The sequence below is a fragment of the Carcharodon carcharias genome, chromosome 7 (assembly GCF_017639515.1).
Source record: "Carcharodon carcharias isolate sCarCar2 chromosome 7, sCarCar2.pri, whole genome shotgun sequence".
In the NCBI taxonomy this organism is placed as follows: Eukaryota; Metazoa; Chordata; class Chondrichthyes; order Lamniformes; family Lamnidae; genus Carcharodon; species Carcharodon carcharias.
In genome coordinates this window covers 74,570,852-74,591,933 of record NC_054473.1, presented here as the reverse complement: position 1 = coordinate 74,591,933, position 21,082 = coordinate 74,570,852, and the positions used below count along the sequence as shown (strand labels likewise).

General features: G+C 46.9%; 1 protein-coding gene across 2 annotated transcripts in view; it reads right to left on the bottom strand.

Moving 5' to 3' along the window:
* The window catches only part of LOC121279703 (protein SSUH2 homolog), a 67,698-nt gene that overhangs the window by 5,786 nt on the left and 40,830 nt on the right, over nucleotides 1–21,082 (bottom strand). The window contains exon 13 of one of the 2 annotated variants that reach the window (XR_005943478.1): nucleotides 20,362–20,618. Coding sequence is in view for 1 of the 2 variants with exons in the window: in XM_041190945.1 (XP_041046879.1) it covers nucleotides 20,475–20,618 (144 nt within the window). In the remaining variant the exon portion in view is untranslated. Of the gene's footprint in view, nucleotides 1–19,566; nucleotides 20,619–21,082 lie in introns of those variants that run through there. The other variant, XM_041190945.1, reaches the window with a different exon arrangement.

Here is a 21,082-nt window from a genome sequence, read left to right as displayed (position 1 = left end):
GATTTAGAAGAGAGGACAAAAGGGGGGCCCCGTCACCACCGGCTGAGGTCGGAGACATGGTGTTTGTTCAAATCACCCCAGCCAACCAGGTTTTGCCCCAAAATGGACTGGACTGTACAAAATTATTTTGACCAGCGATTCATGTATCTGCATTGATATGAAGGGAAAAGGTAGGTGGAAGCACTGGTCGCAGCTGAAAAGGTTTGATGTAAGTAAGAAAGACAGAATTACTAAGCAGTGGGGGGAAAATGGGCAATGAGCAGTCCATAATGTGTTAGCCAAGTGGTTTAGGATTCATTCCCGATCTGGAGGACTGGCCATCCGAAAGACAAAGGGGGAATCCTCAACAACGGGGAGGGTCACCGTGGGCTGTGCACAAGGAGGGGTGAAAAGGAGAAAGCTGCCTCTTATATACGACCTAACCCCTGGTGATCACCAGCAGTATGCTTCATTACAGAAATAACAATAACAGGGTAACCTCCATGCCAAGATGGAAAAAAGCTGAGTGTCAATAATCATTACCAAGGCCCTGGCTGTCACAGCTACCGGCATATAGAACGTAAACCGTGAAGCAGTGGCCAGTATGGGCTTATACTACAAGAATGTCAGCGACGGATATTGCGTGAAAGGAGGTGTGAATGTCACAACGGAAAGGTCAATGCTCTTCAAGTGTGGGACTGGGCTTATACAACTATCCGTTGGATTGAGTGATGGAGAAAGCCTAGGGCAGAGCTCGCAAATGGGAATGGAACTCCGATGGAAAAATGAGGGCCCAATATGCTTCCAGATCAGCGATGGTTCGGACAGGCCCTGGACGTGTGCAAAGGGGGCACATGTCCAGATACAATGTATGAGAGAATTTTTGCAATTTACCTTCACATCTCAGGACACAACAACTGGGGTCACTGTACTGGGGAGAAGGACTTGGGAATGACAGATACCTGCCATTGGATCGTGAGGCCCAAACATGCACAGTTGACTACAACGGCGGACCCCCAGACCGACACCAACCCGCTATCACAGGACACAATGACACCACAGAGACTTTCTTGCCCAGACATGACCCCTGGGCCACAGAATGGACTGGTACTGTTTACGGACGGTGAACTATTGTATGATAATGTTAACATGAAATTGTACCGGTAATTGTGAACCTAGCAGGTATACAACTGCCTGAGTATTGCAGTAACCAACTGCCCCTACAAAAGTTATACAAATTACTGAGTAAGGCTGTGATTAATCAGGCCGCCGACACCATGGGCACCACTAGATTCAGGGAACCTGCTGCTTTCCACCGCCAGAAGAGAGGGTTAGTTAACAATCTACTGACAGGGGTGAACACAGGGACATCCCTGGTAAACTCTCTTGGCATTCAAGGAATCAACTGCGAGGTCACGATTCTTAAAAGGATCATGAGGCAGCTGCTCATAAGAGCAGGGAGGGGCGGAGAAATGGCAGCGGCCCTAGGGGGCAAGAGTGTGGCATCTCTATTGGAAAGCATGCACATTATAGAAACCCATGCTAAAACCACCAACCAATTAATAGAAAGGGAGGAACGACAAGAGGACAGCACCCAAAAAAAAAAGCCAGCTGTGCCACACTTACGGCCCGTGGATGATCGGGCAATTAAGATACAATTTGGCCCAGATCTAAAGGGGGGAGGTACCGGGCTGGATCAACAGTACCCAGTTGTGGGGGATGGCCAAGAACCCAGGCGTCATTGATGCCTGTACATTCAAAGGAATGACCAGGGTGTATCCAGTGATTCAGAAGTGCACCATAAACCAAATGAACGTGATAAGCATGGTATGGGCAATCCCCTCAGTCACTGCAGACATGGGCCCGCACCCTCAGTACCAACATTGGGTTAATCCGAGACAATGACTCCTTCCGGTACTATCCCATAGACATGCATGCCATACACAAGAATGAGGGCATACATGGGGTATCACTGAGCGGGTGCAGGAGGGAAGGTAGCCTCATGATTTGACCCCATCCAGTCAGAACGGGGGGAGGGGGGGGTGCTGGATGAATGCGGATACAACCTAATAGAGGGTTGTATGTTAGAAATTACCCAGAGAAAACCATCACACCTGCTCAGAATACAAGGGAAAGTGGGAATATTGTGCGACAACTCCTGAGCAATCATACATGTACAGGAGCCTGCATTGCAACGTCACCACCCCCAACTTCTGCTTTAAACCCCAGCTCCCAGTTACCATTGGACACACGCGAATGGTGTACATCCAAAAGGGGTCAGGTCTCAGTCAATGCCTCCGACACACTCCACAATACCCTGGAACAGTATAAGGAACAAAAGCGGGCCCCAATTCCCCACCTTCCTGAAAATCTGACAAAGATTAAAGGTGACTTATGAAAGGTGATGGAACAGTATTACGTGTTATAGGCGGTGTTTAAAAGGCTAATCAATGATACAGAAGAGCAATTGAGAGATCTGACATGGTGGGAGCAAGTGTGGGACTAGGGGCTGAATGTGGATATACACTCCTGGATAAGGATAATCTCTCATATACTTGTCGCAGTGCAGCTAGTGTTAGCATTGGTGTGGGGAATGGCAGCATGTCACACCTGTAAGAAGAAAGCCCTTAGATATAGGACAAAAATAATGTTAAAGGAGCAACAACGGCTGCTGGGACAGGACACAATATTAATGTATTAGAGTCCCAGCTCCCGTCTTCGTGGCCGCACACCACTGGAAAGACAGGAGTCTCCGACATTAAGAAGCTTAAAAACTTGGGGAGAGGTCCGCGTGATGACATGGCCCATAGGACTTCCTCGGATCAGTACCACCGGAGCCATGACAGAACCATCGGATGCAGATTAATTGGCTAGCTTAGCCTAATAGTTATGCACCCAAAAGAGGGGACTGAAGATGCAGAAAATTTGGTTTTATTTTAAAGTGCTAGCCAGGACCAGCAGCTAGGGCACCAAAGCATACAGACAATCACAGCCTTACATGAGAGCTACAAACTTGTACAAGTGGCTCAGCTGTAAATTTGTAATTAGGAAATGGGAGACCCATGGGCTGGGACACGGGATAACTCAATCAAGAAATGGGGAAGACCATGTCGGACCGTCTGATAGCCATCTCCAAAAAGGACAATGCTTAGTCTCTGCACTGCAATTACTGTACAAGAACACAATTATCAGCCCGCCGGGGGGTTATTGTGCTGTGGCCTTTGTCTAACTAATACCATTAAGTTGTAACTGATAATAAAAGATATATAAACTCTGCTCATTTGAACCTCGGTGGAGAAGTGCCTGAACTGCCCAGCGTTTGCTCCCCACATGCGTAATAAAGGAACCACTTGAATATTGATCTGGACTCCGAGTGTTGAAATCTTGTACCAGAGTATTCCTTGGACGTTTCAGTCGAGTGCTATGTACCTTTAACAGAATGTAGTTAATTGACCATGGGACTGTATTGACCAATTGCTACACAGCATTGGCTACTTGGGTAACTGGGGAGTCTAGAGCTGGAGATGATTGAAGAAGCACACATGGTGCTAGTGCTCTGTTCTTAGTTCCAATAAACCACCAGTGTTTGTTCAGTTAATTGGCCTCTCTGCCTATATGGTTTCAAGCACCAACTAATGTGTTAATATCAAGGGCACAGCTAACTTTTGCCAGACAAAGCAAACCTGATAACCAAAAACATAAAACATATTTCCGGCAATACTATACTCACCCTCATCTTGACTTCTCTGACCTGCTGTCACACTCAATCTCACCCTGTGCATTAGCTCTCCAACCACACCAACACCTCCTCTCATTACTTAGGTTGCCACCAACTCAAAAGCTACTGTCACTGATGAGGTTCTTTCCAGCCACTGGTTCATTCTTGCCCCCTTGCCCACCTCCAATCCCAATTACACTTGAGGAAAGGAGACATATTCTAGTTCCCTCCCCAGCATCGCCTAATCTTCTAGCTCCCGACATGCTAACCATTAACTTTTGACCCCTCCCATCTGCATTATCCTCTCTCACATGTCAGCACTGGCTTGACAGGAAACCACAATCCCTGCTTTCTGTCCAGAGATCCATAGAAGCATAGAAAAGTTATGGCCCAGACAGAGACCATTCAGCTCATTGTTTCTGTGCCAGCCAAAAAAAGAGAAAAGAAACTAGCCGCTCATTTTAATCCCACTTTACAGTGCCTGGTCTGTAGCCTTGCTGGTTACAGCGCTTCAGATGCAGGTGCAAGTACCTTTTAAATGAGTTGAGTGTTGCAGGCTCAACCATCAATGAGGCAGTGACTTCCAGATGTCCACCACCCTCTGGGTGAAAAAGTTTTCCCTCAAGTCCCTTCTAATCCTTCTACCAATCACCTTAAATCTATGCTCCCTGGTAATTGGCCCCCCAGCTAGGGGAAACAGGTCTTTCCTGTCTACTCCATCTAGGCCACTCATAATTTCGTACACCGCAATTAAGTCACCCCTCAGCCTCCTCTGTTATAAGGGAAACAACCCTGACCTATCCAATCTTTCTTCATAGCTGCAATTTTCAAGCCCCGGTAGCATTCTTGTAAATTTCCTCTGTACTGTCTCCAGAGAAATAATGTCCTTCCTGTAATGTGGTGACCAGAATTGTACAAAAAATTCTAGCTGTGGCTTAACCAGCGTCTTATCCAGTTCCATCATTACATCCCTGTTTTTGTATTCTGTACCTTGTCCAATAAAGGAAAGCATTCCATATGTTTTCTTTATCACCTTATGCCACATTCAGGGACCTGTGGACATGCAGTCCATGGTCTCTCACTTCCTCAACCCCTCTCAAAGTCTCAGAGGCAAATGTCTCAGAGGCAAACATGTGGCCCGCTGTCAGTACTCAACAGCAGACTTATGGAAAGAAAGTTAACAGTTCTATGTGCTCTGCTTCATTAGTTTATACTGTTGTGTGCGTAGAGCATCCACAAACAGGGACTGAGTAATAGTCACACCAAACTTCAAAACATAAAGACATTGCGAAAAGTGAGTGTGAAGTTAGGACAGTACTTTTAATCATACAACAAAAATCGTCTGTCTTTATTTTGGATTATCTGATTTCAATGCAATTATTTTCTCCTTGAAAGTTGGGTAATTTTACTAACATTAGTAAATACCGGCAATTCTATGAAAACTGCCATAAGAAATATTGGAATTTCACTGAGTTCAGGCAGTGCCTAATATGGTTCATGAACCTGCTGTTGTTCTCTGAATTAGCTATTGATGTACAAAAGTCAAACTGAATTGTGGCTGGTAACTCATATTTTAAATACTTGTAACCCTTGTAAAATGGTTAATTTTTGGAATAAAAGACAGAATCAGGGTGGACTGCAAAATGCATGTAAAAAATTGGTAAACATCAAAATTTCTGTCCAGGATAGGACAAACCTCAAATTTTGTATCCCAGGAAAGAAACCTGGGCCGGAGTGTCCAACTTTAGGGTGTAAATCTGCCAGTATCCAATCAGATGTACATCTACATCCCACCTGATTCATCTTTCTGTCAGTAGCAAGGGGAACCAGGGAGCCAATTGGATGGTGTCAAATTTTACGCTCCCGCTGAGGTTGAAATTTCAGCCACTCATGTCTTTAGTGCTCAGGCCCCCCACCCCACCACTGCAGAAGTTTCTATATGTACCACTGTTGTGAAATTGGCGGAATATCAAAACCGACTTCCAAGCTGGCGCAGCTGGTGGCGAGCCTGGCATGGCATGTCTGGAGCCTTGTGGGTGTATTGCCCATCGTCATCTGCCCATTTATTGCTATTAAAGTGTCAGTAATTGAAAAATCTTAAGCAGTACGCCCAAAATGCTGTGATATTTGTGGCTGGCAGGAGAGACTCTCACCTGTAGCAGTTTGAACTTGGAAAATTGCCTCTACTGGTTACACTTGTGCTTTAACTTTACAACAAGCTCATGCCCTGCTGCCCTCTCAGTGGAATGGCTTATTTTCACCTCACAGACAATACTCTGTGTTTCATTTTCCACCAAAAAGTGAACCAAACTGCCAAATGCGATTCACAAAACACCAGTGAAAGTTCTGGGATCCTTTGCACCGAAAACTAAATTGATATGTTCAGTCACCCTCAAGTACTGATCTTCATCATAGGAAAATGGTCAGGGCTATTTTTGAGTTTTTATTTGTGTTGCCAATTTTTTGTGGTTCTGACAGCTTTTCTAAAGCTGGTCATCGGTTTTTACAAGTCTATGAGCTAGACATGCCTGCAGCAACTTTCCCCCAATCAACCATTTTGAGATCAGTGCCTCTGTTGATTGACCAGCTTAATAATTGTTTTGACTCCAGCTTTATAACCCTATTTTCCACCAGATTTAATATGTTCTCTCACTCTGCCCACTTCCTGTGGTAGTGTTAGCTTTGATCATAGGTTCATGCGCTAGTCTAACGTTTCAGCAGCCGATTTCATGCAATGGTTTGTCGTGGTATCTTCTTGCCCTCTCTCCTATTGCTCTGGGATTTTACTGGAGAACAGAAGCAGCCCCACCCGCTCTCCCTCATCTTCTTCATCTTGCCACCTAATGTGAAGATTCCTCTGCCTCCGGGGACTTTCCTAATCTTTTTATACTTCAGTGCTTCAGTTAGTTCCTGAACATGTCAGCAATCTTGGTTCATAAAAAGGAGAATCATACGGTGATGAGTAATCCTGAACTGTTAATGTTGCCACACAATTGACTGTTGTCAGCTTTACATACTCCTGATAAGCTGGCTCAAGACAAAATGGGAGCAGACATTTTGTGCAAGGTCACAAGATATCCATATGGGGGAGGGGGAATCATAGAGGATAACTGTGGGCAAAAAAAATTTCCCCTAGCAATTCATCATGATGGCAAGGAGTGACTGCAGAAGAAGCACAATAATGTGAGATTGAGGAATTTAGAGTAATTCAGTGACACACGTTTACCCTTTAATCGCCACTAGACAATGAAGAAAGCTAGTGTGGGGATTAATGTACAATCTTTCTTTAAATGTGAAGTTATTTGCATTCACATTGGTAAAGTTTTGTTTTTCAAAGGACCTTGAAAAGTTTCTTTGGAGAAAATGGCTGATTCCTGTAGAGCCTGAAATGGACCATTTTCTAACGCTTGCAAGATCCTCCTGACCTGTAAATGACAGCACCCGTAGCTGAGTATCAACATCCTGGGGGCCACCACTGACTTACCTGGACCTGCCATTCTAACAGAACACCTCAACAAGGGATTCTCTGCAACACGTGGCTCTTCCTAACCTCTCAAAACCTGTCCAAAATCTACAGAGCCTTGGTCAGAGGTGTGATGGTGTTCATCAATGACCAAAAAAGAAAAGACATGCACCTAAATGCATGACCTCAAGACATCCCAAAACGCTTTATAGCCAATAAAACACCTGCTGAAGTATAGTCATTATTGTAATGTATGAAGCGCAGCAATGAATTTGTACACTGCAAGGTCCCATTAAGTGCAATAACCCGATAAATTCTTTTAGTGATGTTTTGTTGGAGGATAAAATTGGCCAGAACTCCCCTGCTCTTCTTCAAAAGAGTGACATGGGAGCTTTTACATCTACCTGAGAAGGCAGACAGAGCTTCAATCAGTTTTATGTATCATCTGAAAGGTGATATCCCGACAGTGCATTCGTCCCTCAGTACAGGCACTGGAAAGTCAGCCTAGTTTATGAAATCAAGTCTCTGGAGTAGGGCTTGAACTCACACACCTCTGACCTGGAGATGAGAGAGCTGCCCACTGAGCCTGCACAGCTGGCACCTTTCAGGAGTGGGCAGTTCACCACAACAATAAATATGTCCTTGCCAGTGTTGGTCACATTCCAGAACTTGTTTGAACAGCTTGCTGCCAACTTTAGGCTCACAGATGGAGAACCAGATGGCAGCCAGCACTTCAGGCCCAAAATTTAGTCAACTTCCTGTGCCATTGTTCACAGACAGTGGAATTCTCTGTGCCCATTGGTGGCGGGTGTGTATGGTGGCGTGAGCGGACAATATGGCAAAAATCAGTTTCACGACGTCATGATATCAGTTTGCAAGTGGCTGGTCTGCTCGTCAATGGCGGGCCGTGTTTCCCACTGTTGGACGTTGGGAACCTCATTGTAATACAGCAGTGTATCATTATAAGGCCAGCTCGCTGGAATCATCCCCCCATGATGGATCATCCGAGCACACTGGTGTGGTTGCATGCTGATGTGTTTCACAAGCGTACATAAGCGACGTGCACTTAGCAGGCTGCACTTCACTCGGGACTTTGAGCTTTGTTTGCCTACCTTGCTTCGAGCAGCACTCGTCATCAGCGCCAGGCTTCACATGCAGCACCACGTCACTTTTTAGGGAGCTCACCGGCAGGTCTCTACTTACTGTAAGTGAGAAGTGGATTTTCAACGGCTGCAGGGCTAGGACTTGCTTAGGGAAGGGGGAGAAGTGGCCTCAGGCAAGGGAAGAGGCTGCAGGACGAGGGTTGTACTCGGGAAGGGGGTATCCCAGGGTGTGTGTGGGGGAACAAGTTGAACTGCGCAAATGGCCTCAAGATGGGGAGGGATGAGGAGTCAGTCTCCAGAGGAGATGAAGCCAGATGGAGATGTGAGGGTGTGTGTGTGAGAGAGTGAGTGGTGATGTCCCTTGAGCTGGCAGTGAGTGAGATGCCAATGAATATGTGATGGGCTTGAGTGGTGAGTTTAGAGTGATGCAATGGTTGCCTTACCCTGGCAGCACGGAAGGATCATTCATACTCTTTCTGCACTGGATGGCCAACCTCTTCTGTGTACTGTGGCATTGGCACTGACCACCTCTGCCACTACCTACCAAACCAGAGTGGTGAGATTTCTGGACCTCCTGTGGCTGGAGCAAGGGTTGAGGACATCGCGGTGGGCCTCCACAGCATCCAAGAGGAGTTCCAGGGACACTCTACTGAATCGGGGGACTGCAGTCTACTTTGCCTTTCGGGGTCACCTCTTCCATGCAGCAGTCCTGGACGGGGAGCACTGAGAGGTTTGCGTGCGGCTGCACTTTAAATAGGGCATCTGGCGTGATGAAGCTGCAAGGTGTTAGTGTGGCGGGTGAATGACAGCCCGCCTGCCAAGGGAATGGCATGTTTCCCGGGAATGCACAATTAATGAGGCTGGATTGGGACGATACGACGTGAAAAGCCACCGTTGTGGCTGGCGGGTAAGATCTGGGATGATTCTGCCAAGCGGATCACAGAATACATTTTTCTCAGGGTGTATTAGGATCCTAGAGTTATCATTGTGATGCCTTGTCTGCTGGCAGAGACCCAGGGCAGAATTGTCCCAGATTTGCACTAAGTGCGGTAGCAGGCGTGAATGCCATATTGTCCCAAACCCGCCGCATTAATTATGCATTCCCAGGAAACACGCCCATTCTCATTCTCCTGTCAAGCCATCACCTCGCCACTTCATCACATTAGTCACCACATTTAAAGTCCAGCTGCGCACACACCTCTCAGCACTTCCAGCCCATGACTACTGCATGGAAGACATGGCCGCAAAAGGCAAGAAGACTGCAGCTCCCCGGTTTAATTATGTGCTCCTCGAGCGCCTCTTGGATGCAGTGGAGGCTCACCGTGATGTCCTCTATCCCCGCTCTGGCCGCAGGATGGGCAGCAACATTACCAATCTGGCTTAGGAAGCGTTGGCAGCAGTGGTCAGCACCAACACCCTGCAAAAGGGGATAGCCACCCTATGTAGAAAGAGGATGAATAATCTCCTCTGTTCCGCCAGGGTAAGACAGTCTTCTCATCACTCTCAACTCTCACACTCACAAACCCATCAGACACCCACAGGGCTCTCACTCACTGCCAGTACAAGGAGCATCACCGTTCACTCTCTCACAACACCATGGGACCACTCACCACCCACACATGCCAGGCATACTTATCATCTGGCCTGGCAGGCTTCCTGCTTACACTCTCTCCATCTCTATCCATGTAGGACAAGTTGGCACACAAGATGGAGGAATGCCTGGAATCAAGGTCCTCATGGACTTTGAAAACAGAGCCACCCAGCTGGCCGGTGATGACCGGGATGGGTCCTGTGCTGACGGTGAGGTCGGCGCTGCTCTACCAAGTGAGGATCCAGCAGTGCAACATCTATCAGACAACCATGCCGTGAATGATGTGTCCTGTTTCACAGGCCACTGCCATGCACTAATTATCTCCGCTTGCTTTCACAGGCACATCTGAGAAGCAGCCGATGGGATCCATGACCCAAAACCTCCAAGCAAACTCCAAAGAAACTTCTGAAGAGGAATCTGAAGGCACCCTCCCTTAAGTCCCGTCACAGCACTCACCCACACCCTCCACCAGTGCAGAGGCACACACCTTGGTAGGGCCTAGCTTTAGAATAGCCTCAATAAACTGGTGAGCACAGTGCACTGTCTGATCCGCAGCAGGTGGTGGCAGGGAATTCCCAGGATTCTGGCACTCGGAGGACTGCTGGAGGGCAGAAATCTGCTGAGTCCAAGTCGGATGAGGAGCATCTGGACTCGGTCATACCTCAGTTGCTGGAGCTGCAAAGGCAAGCTTAAGAACATCAGGAAGGGATGTCTGCTACATTCCTCAGATTGCAAGGCACGATGGAGGAGTCCATCCGCCTTCGGACTGAGGTGATAGCGCCGGCATTGCAATGCACTGAGATCAACACTGGTAGAATAGCGGCTGCCATGGAGACCTTGGTCCAAGACTTTGCTCCTGCACTGCTGCGCAGGCTGAACTCCATCACTGATGACATAGTTGGCCTCCAACAGTGTGTATGCGGGATAGCTCGATCTCACTACAGGTACCCCTTCTCCTCAAGGTGTCAGCCAGGGACCCTTGGGCACCCATAGGGAGGATGATCAGCAGGTGTAGCCCCTCTGGGGCCATCCATCCAGGTGACTCCGGGAGTGTCTGGCTCATTCAAATCCCCTCTTCCTGTGACCTCAGCAGCTCCAGCTCCACAGGCTGAGGAGGATGCCACTGCCACATAGCAGGACCCCTCCAAGTCTCGACCCTCCAGAGGACGCCCACCAAGGTCATCACAGACAGGGCGTAGCAGTCAGCAGGCTGCCTCCGACACTGCTGTGGATGTCCAGCGAGCACCAAGACATAGCGGAAGGGTTAGGAAGATTAAGAAGATATAGTTGCACAGCCTGGACATGGGTGTTAATCGCTTGTACATAATGTTCACTACTGTAAATAAACTCCCAAGAGTGTCTCCCTGCCAATGACTCCTTGTTCTGATGAGCAGTGTTCGTGTCACTCAGATGTGAAACATTTCTGCACAAGGTAAAGGCAGGTGCTTCTGTCCAGGGCCTCTCCCCTGTGCCTTGTGCAGCCTTCAGGTCAAAGTGATGGTTCAGCTTCACACTCCCTGGACACATTACTGATACCTGCACCTCGATGGTACTGGTCATTGCTGCCAGAATGTCGTGGGCAGGTGTCACAGAGTTCCATCATTCTCTCTGTGTGCTCTCAGCACCTTTAAGGTGGGTCTGGCCCCCATCTCGTCAGCATATGTGGCCAGTGACGGTGTGCTCCTGAAGGGGACAGGTGCTGAAGGCGGGCAAAGGATCAGATGCTTTTAAAGTTTCATGGCTGCATCTCCATGAAATGAGATAAAAACAAAAAAACTGCGGATGCTGGAAGTCCAAAACAAAAACAGAATTACCTGGAAAAACTCAGCAGGTCTGGCAGCATCGGTGGAGAAGAAAAGAGTTGACGTTTCGAGTCCTCATGACCCTTCGACAGAACTGAGTGAATCCATGAAAGGGGTGAAATATAAGCTGGTTTAAGGTGTGTGTGGGTGGGGGTTTGGGTGGGGGGAGAGAAGTGGAGGGGATTGGTGTGGTTGTAGGGACAAACAAGCAGTGATAGAAGCAGATCATCAAAAGATGTCACAGACAACAGAACAAAAGAACACATTGGTGTTAAAGTTGGTGATATTATCTAAACGAATGTGCTAATTAAGAATGAATGGTAGGGCACTCAAGGTATAGCTCTAGAGCTTCGATGGAAACCTCCAGCAATTCCTCAGCCAGCTGCTGTCCCCGTTGCAGTGCCAGGTTGTAAAGGACGCAGCAGACAACAATGCGTGACACCCTCTGTCACTATATTGCAGGGCTCCACCAGACCGGTCCAGACACCGGAACCTCACCTTCAGCATCCCGATGGTTTGCTCCACCAAGTTGCGGGTTGCAGCATGAGCCTCGATATAGCATCGCTCTGCTGCAGTCTGAGGCCACTGCATGTGTGTCATCAGCCACGGCCTCTGCAGGTAGCCCTTGTCCCCAAGGAGCCATTCCTGCACCTCGGTGGATCCTGGAAGACTTCAGGGATCTGTGATCAACTGAGAATATAGGAGTCATGCACACTCCACTGGGAACCATGCCCAGACCTGCAGGATGTGTTTGTGGTGATCGCACACCAGCTGAACATTCAGCAAATGGTATCCCTTGCTGTTGATGTAGTCCACCGAGTGTTGTGATGGAGATCTGAGCGTCATGTGAGTGCAGTCAACGGCACCCTGCATCTGTGGGAAACCCGAGATCTGGGCAAATCCAATTGCTCTTGCATCCTGGCTTTCCCGGTCCTGGACAAAACGCACAACCTCATGGATGCACTTGTGGGTGGAGGCCTGAAAGGAGCCACTGGCATAGAAATTGAGCGCAGTGGTCACTTTCACGGCCACTGGCAGTGGGCAACCTCCATTTCCCCATGGCATCAAATCTTGTAGCAGGTGGCAGATGTGACTGAACACTTCCCTAGACATACGCAGTCTTCAGCGACACTGGTTGTTGATCATCTGCAGAAATGAAAGGCGACATCTATAGACCCTGGATCTAGCTAGGTGCTGACCAATGACAGCTCACTGTGGCTCTTCAGTGGTGTATATGGGAGCCCCAGCCGCCCCTTCTTCCTGAGGGTGCCAAGCCAGGCGCCTCAGTCACTCTCTTCTCCGTCGTCTTCGCTCTCTGTACGTCATGAGACAAACAGCTAGTTCACCAGGCTATATGCTCCTGATGTACTCCTCCTGCAGAATGAAAGATAGAGATGCATGAGTTAGCTTGGGTGTTCTAAGAACTTCTCTTGGTTAAATCTGAAGGCCCCTTAATGCACCCTGGAGAGTGCTGGCCACCACTTGGATGGCCAGAGTTTAGTGCGCTGCATGGCTGCCTGAACCTCAGCTATCTCTGCCCCACCCACCTCTGCCCCACTCCACCTGACCGATTGGCTGCAGTTTTACCCATTGGACTGCATGCTGTGCTCTCAGCTCAGGCACAGGCATTCTCCTAACCCACACTGTAAGGCTGCACTGTTAGCTTGAACCATGAGGGAGACTTGTCCAAACCAGGATGATGACATTGCTAAAGGCTGTGAGCACCTCCACCAGTGACTGCTCCATGGCTAGCTTTAGCAAGGAGACTGTACAATGTGCCCAGTCGTCCAACTGTTCTGCAGTCCACTAAAACACTCATTAGCCTGCAGTCTGTGCCTGAGGGGTGAAAAGCTCTGGAGCACTTAGTGACACTTTCACACCTCTGCGTTGCTTGAGTGAGCAAATAAGCTAGAGGCCCGACTCCAGTCATATCAGTGTGGCTGCACCTGAGCTGTCCCAGTTGCAGAGGAATGATCACTTTATACAAAGGTGTCCCTAATGTGTGGCCACTTCCCTCCCTCCCGCCTCGCATGTGCTTGTGCACTACCTTCAATCGCAATGCAGCCCTTGGCCCCCCACCTCCAACATGCCTCAACTTTGAAGTCCAGCAGGTGACCCTCACGAGTGCTGCACAACGTTACTGTGCGCTTAGCGCTGAGTTCCCTTCAAAGTGCAGCCCGCCAAGTGCACGCCTTAGTAATGCTGTTGTGAAACATGTCGGCAATTGCGCCGACTTGAGCAGACGATCCAGCGAGTGGGGATGGTTCCAGTGGGCTGGCCTTATAATGATATGCAGATATGCTACAATGGGGTTCCTGGCGCCTGATGACAGGAAACATGGCCTGCCATCGACGGGCTGAACGGACAATTGCAAACTGGTTTCACAATGTCGTGAAACCGATTTCTGGCCTTCTCGCCATATTGTCTGCTTATGCCACCGATCATGCCCAACGCCAACTGGCAGGGAAAATTCCACCCATAGAAAGATTTATAGCAAAGAAGGAGACCATTCAGTTCATCATGCTTATGCTGATCAAAAAGAGTGATCTAGTCTAATCCCACTTTCCAGCTCTCGGTCTCTAGCCCTGTAGGTTACAGAACCTCAAGTGCATATCCAAGTGTTTTTTTAAAATGTGATGAGGGTTTCTGCCTCTATCTATCTTTCAGGCAGTGAGTTCCAGAGCCCCACCACAGTCTGGGTGAAGAAAATACTCCTAAGCCCCCTTGAATCCTTTTATCAATTGCTTTAAATCTATGCTTGCTGATTACTGACCTCTCTGCTAAAGGAACTAGATCTTTCCCATTCACTCTTTTTGGCCCTTCAGAATTTTATACCCCACAATGAAAGTTCCCCTTAGCTCACTCTGTTCCAAAGAAAACAACCTCAGTCTATTGAATCTTCCTCCATTGCTAAAATTCATCATTCCTGGCAGCATCTTTGTGAATCTCTTCTGTACTCTCTCGAGTGTGATCATATCCTTCCTGTAATATGGTGATCAGAACTGTACGCAGTACTTTAGCTGTGGTCTAACAGTGTTTTATTCAGTCCTAACATAACCTCCCTGCTCTTATATCCTATGCCTCAAGCAAGGAAAGTATCCAATGTGCCTTCCTGACCATGTAACCTATCAGTCCTGCTACTTTAGGGAATCTGTGGACATCCACTTCAAGAACATTCATTTCTTCTACGCTTCTGAGTAACTTACTATTTATTGTGTTTTCGTTGCCTTGTTTGTCCTTCCCAAATGCATCACCTCACACTTTTCTGCCCACCAGTCCACAGCCCTGCAGGAGTTTCTCAGGGTAATGTCCTCGGCCCAACCATCTTAGCTGCCTCATCACAAAAGACCTTCCCTCCAACATAAGGTTAGACATGAGGATGTTCACTTGTGATTGCACAATGTTTAGTACCATTCACAACACCTCAGATATGAAGCAGTCCGTATCCGCTTGCAGCAAGGTTTGGACAACATTCAGGCTTAGGCTGATAAGCAGCGAGTAACATTCACATCATACAAGTGTCAGACAATTTCCATCTCCAAAAAGAGAGAATCTAACCACCCCCTTAACATTCAACAACGTTATCATCCCTGAATCCCTCGCCATCAATGTCCTGGGCACTAACATTGGCCAGAAATTAACTGACTAGCCATATAAATACTGTAGCTACAGTAATAGGTCAGAGGGACTCAGCTCCTGACTCCCCAAAGCCTGTCCACCATCTACCAAGCACAAGTTAGGAGTGTGATGGAATACTCTCCACTTGCCTGGATGAGTGCAGCTCCCACAACATTCAAGAAGCTTGACACTACCCAAAGCAAAACAACCCGCTTGATTGGCACATCCACCACCTTCGACATTGGCACCCTCCACAATAGGTGTAGAGTAGCAGCAGTGTGAACCATAAACAGGATGCACTGCAGCAACTCAGCAAGGCTCCTTTGACAGCATCTTCCAAACCTGCAAACTCTACCACTTAGAAGGACCTTAGGTTTCTGCACTTTCCAGTATTTTGCCTACACATTTGCTTTTCTATTTCCTTCTGACAATTTGAGGGTCTAATGGTACCCACCCAGCAACATGATTCCCCCCTTTTCATTCCTCAGTTTAATTCATATGGCTTCTTTAAATGATTCTTCTAGCAGACCATCCCTCCTCACAAGTCTGATTGTTTCTTTAACTCATGTAGCGACTCCCCCTACATTTTTAAATCCCCTTCTCCATCCCATCTGAAAACCAGGGATGTTGAGCTGAAATTCCATGCCTTCTTTAAGCCACCTTTCAGCAGTAGTTATGTAAGCATACTTCTAAGTATCTGCCTATGCCCTCAACTCAAATGCCTTATTCACTGACTCCTGGCATTGATGGATTTGTCACTAATAACTGAACAACTCCTTTGTTATCTCTCTTCTTCCCTTTGATTTCATGACCTTCCATGCTTGCTTACTCATTTTTTGGCCTTCTGTTTCCAGTTTTGCTTCTCTTCTTTCTGGATCCATGCTCAGGCTCCCACCCCAGCACACCCCCACCAAGTTAGCTTTAATCCCTCCCTGATAGACCAGCAAACCTCCCTGCCAGTCATTAGTCCTGACCCCTTTAAGGTGCAAGCCATCCGGCTTGTACAGGTCCCATTTCCCCTAAAACTGGACCCAATGCCTTAGGAATCCAAAGCCCTTGCTCCTGCACGTCTCCAGCCATGCATTCAGCAACACTATCCTCCTATTTCTGTACTCACTATTGCATGGCATTGGGATTAATCTGGAGGTTACCAGCTTTGTGGTTGGACTTTTAAATTCCTTCCCTAGCTCCCTGAAATCTGCCTTCAGGACTGCATCCCTCTTAATATATCATTGGTACCAATATAAACCATGACCTCTTGCTGTTCCCTCAGAAGTGAGCAGCTCCAGGTATGACTGTCTGGCAGATAATCTCTATAATGAAGAATCCTATCAAGATGCTATTCAGATGTATGGAAGAATAGCTTCTCCAGATAAGCATTGTGTGACATTTAAGACATATAACATTTTATTGAAACTGAATATAAGAAAAAAAAATTCTGGAACACAGCAGTAACATCTGAAAATATTTTCATAAATTGAAATTGATCCCTTTCAACAAATATCCCAATACATAAAATTCAACAATTATACAATCAGGATTCATTACAATTAAAGTGCCAGGCATTAAAAAGGGATACATCCTGAGCACTTTATTTGAAGTTTGTTTAGAAAAAACTCACCACAGTGTACAGTTTCGGTATGAGAACGTAAAACCAATTTATCCCATTCATGCTGCCTTTCCTCAACCTTGCAATGACAGCAATGTGTTCGAGGTTATATAGCATGATATTCTTTCTTCAAAAGCTCGTGAGATTTATAGTTTTGCAGTGTTGTTATTAGGCTTCAAAAGCTTTTGGGAAAAGTTGCCTTTAGCCATTGCTTCTAAACTCATTCACTCCCAAAGCCCCTGCAGTGCAGCACAGCTCAAAACTCTCTCTCCTGGGAACAACAGTGATTTGGAAAGACCAAATTTCTAACTATACTGTGATAAAAACAGAAAATGCTGAGAGTACTTAGCAGGTCTGTGGAGAGAGAAAGAATCAATGTTTCAGTTCAATGATCTTCCATTAAAACTGGAAAAAATTAGAGATTTAAAACGGGTTTAAGTGGCAGGGAGGGGCGGGGGGAGGTTGGGATAGAACAGAAGGGAAGGTCTGTGATAATGTTGGTGCAAGGCAAAAAGGAGTAAAGGAACAGAAGAACTGCTGAGAGAGGGTGTATATGGAAAAGCAGAACCATTACCAACAGCTGCTATCCCAAAACCAAAACAAAATAGGGGCAGAGGTTATAATCTGAAATTGTTGAACCCGATGTTGAGTCCAGAAGGCTGTAAAGTGCGTAATTGAAAGATGAGGTTCTGTCTCTCAAGCTTACACTGAGCTTCATTGGAATAGTGTAGGCGGCCGAAGACAGGTCAGGATGGGGATTGAAGAATTGATCTGGGTGTCCCTTAGCCTGTATGTTTCTCTCTGTTTTTCACTTGGTCTGTGTCTCTCTCTTTCTCCTGGACTGTGTGTGTTACTATCTTTCTCTCGGACTGTGTGGGCAGAATTTTCTGCCTGTCGGGCGGGCGGGCCTGACCCAATCTCCGGCGGGCGGGGAGCCAATCCCTGCTGGAGAAAGGGGCCCCACCGCCATTTTAAGTGGGCGGTCCAATTAAGGCCCACCCAGCGTGACGTCTGGTGGGAAGCGCTATGCGCTCCCTGTGCAGGCAGGCGGGGATTCCCCAAATGCGAGAGTGCGCTCTTTTGCACATGCGCATGAAAGAGCACATATCTCCCGGAGGCTAAGTGCTGCCTCAGGAAGATCGCTGACAGTTGTATAACCATTAAAAATAGACAGAAAAAAATCCTTAACATGTCCCCCTCTTTTGACAGTGTCACACGAGATGGGAAATATTAATAAATTTCATTAAAACTTAATTCAACTTTTTAAATCCCTACCCATGGATGAGGTTTCATGTTTGTTCCAGTTCCTGCTGGGGCTCCTGGCCGACCCACCAACCTTAAGGTTGGACAGCAGGTCCTTTAATTGTTTCAATGATCCTGTCAATGGCCTCAATTGGCCATTGACAGGTTGGCGGGCACGCAGCTGATTTTGCTGAGCCCCCGCCTTCCTGAAAATTTAAATGGGGTGCGGTGACGTTGAAGTCATGCCGCGTCATTTTGCATGTTGACGAGCGGGCCCCACCTCCTGTTCACCAACGGCAAAATTCAGCCCCTTCTCTCTGTCTCTTGACCTGTGTCTATCTGTCTTTCCCTTGGTATGTGTCTCTCTCTCTCTTTGTCTCGCTGTGTCTCTCTTTCTCTTATTGTGTGTGTGTGTGTCTCTCTCTTTCTCATTTTGTGTGTTTCTCTCTCCTTGGACTGTGTCTCTCCCTCTCTCTTAGTCTGTGTCTCTCTCTCTTGGACTGTGTCTCTCTCTTTTTCTCTCGATCTGTGTCTCTCTCCCTTTCTCTTGGTCTATATCTTTCCCTTGGTCTGTGCGTCACTGTCTCTCTCTGTGCCTCTATCTCTTTCTCTCAGTGTGTGTGTCTCTCTCTTTCTCAGTCTGTGTTTCTTTCTCTCCTTCTTGGTCTGTGTCTCTTTCTCCCTTTCTCTCTGACCATGTCTCTCTCTCTCGGTGTGTGCGTATCTATCTTTCTCTTGGTCTGTGTGTATCTGTCTTTCTCTTGGTCTGTGTGTCTCCATCTCTTTCTCTCAGACTGACTGTTTCTGTCTTGCTCTGCGGTGGCTCCGTCTTTCTCGTAGTTCTTGTGAATTTTATTCTTCTCAACTTGATGACTGTATATTATATGTAGAATGTGCAAATTACAGTATCAATGATCAGAAAAGTTCAATGAAATATATTCTGCACTGTTATCATCTTCCTTTTATAAAATTTAAATGCCCCTTTTCTGGTGAGGTTGACAGCAGATTCTTCCCCTCCAAGTCATGGAATTAACAGCCCGTTTTCTCTCTTTGCCACAGAATGACCTTAGACTTATTTGTGATATTCTGTGGGCTATTTCCTTTCCCTCAGGATGTGAGCACAAACGCAGGGAGTCTCCATGTCATACACTCATGAGGCACCATCAGCGATGCAGAGGCTGAATCTCATCCTGCTGCCCTGCACATAGGACCAGTTGATGGCCATATAATGTGGCATCACAATCCTGATCCTGCTCCGTCTTCCAGCATTTTCTGTTTTTATTGCAGGTTTCCAGCATCCGCAGTATTTTGCTTTTACCTGGGTATAGAACCTCCTGAGGATCAGTTATACTACCTCCAGTGACTTAGAAGAGGTTATCTTGCAAAGCAAGGTGATTTAATCTGGAAAGGCAGCTGGTGCAGGAGGATACTGGAGCCAATCTTTACAGACTTACATTTATTTACAGAGTTAAATGTTACAAGTATACACCTCCAAACTCAAACAGCCCACAGTTTCTCTTTTTCATATGTTCAAGTGAAACCCTGATTAATGCCCTCCACCTGCATATATTTAAACACAATTAGTATACAATTAACACAAGGTTTCTATTGCATAGTCTCAATAGGCTGGAATTAGTGTTTAAGCACGACTGAGATTCCACAGTGGAGTGGCATTTGAGCCTTACAAAATTAGCCCTATTCTGTAATGAGAGTGAAGAGTTACTGGGGAGACTCTTACCCACCCCCATCCAGACAAAGTGGATAGAATTATCCAGTCCTGCCAGCCGCAGAACTGGAAATTCCTGCCCGATATCAATGGACCTGCTGCTGGTCCACAGTGGACAGGACCGGAAAATCCCGGCCAGTGATTCACTAAGGGACACAGATCCATAGATGCTTCCAGTCCTTCGTCATCTTACTTAAGTGGGACTGATATAGCGGAGCTTGACTCCACCTCACCAGTTATTCACACAATCCCAGCAGAAGCCATTGAACCGATGCAGGAGCCTTAGCTACTTCTATCATCTTCCTTAAGCAACTGTGGTACCCATTCTACTGCTAGGACTGAGATCAGCAAAAATCACTGATTGAACAAGGAGCCATCCTGCTCTAGGGCTCACCGGATGGGGAATTCAACCATTCAACTAGAGACTTGGAGATTGGTCCATTGTCTTATTGATCTAATGATTGATTATTGATCGGAATAACTGACATGGTTTTGACAGAGTTAACTCACCAACAATGTGCTGAGTTTGACCTGGGATTTAGGCAAGTTAGTGGTGAGGCTGTGCGTCTTGTCTGTTGTGTGGACACACTTCAGGGAGGAGCAGGAATTTCTGATTGACACAGTTACAGAATGCTGCAGCAGCAGCACTTTGCCGGATAGTCTGGGGCATACACTCTATTCTCAGAACCACACGTAAAGTAAATATATTCTTCTTCCTTCCACTTGTACTGCACTTGAGTGACGGGAATGAACTCAACCGTCTGACGCTGCCAAGAAGAGAGAAAGGTGCATTTTAGTCAAATTTCCTGAGTTTCTTGATTGGAGCCTGAGACAGGTTATTTCAGACATGACCGGAGGCTAAATTGGTGCCTTTCACATAGTAAGATGTCCTAAAGTGCTTAACAGAAGCATTATCAAACAAACTTTGACATATAAGGAGATTCTAGGGCATATCGCCAAAAGCTTAGTCAAATAGGTTTTAAGGAGCACTTTATGAGGAGAGGAAAGAGGTAGCGAGAGGTTCAGGATAGGAATGCCAGGGCTCAGGGCCCAGGCAGTTGAAGATGAAGCCGCCAATGGTGAAGTCCTTAAAGTCAGGATGCTGAAGAATTTGATGAATAGATACTTCAGGGGGTTGTAGGCCTGGAGGAGACTATAGAGATAGGGAAGAGAGAGGCCATGGAGGGATTTGAAAACAAGGATGAGAATTTTAAAATCAAGGCATTGCTTA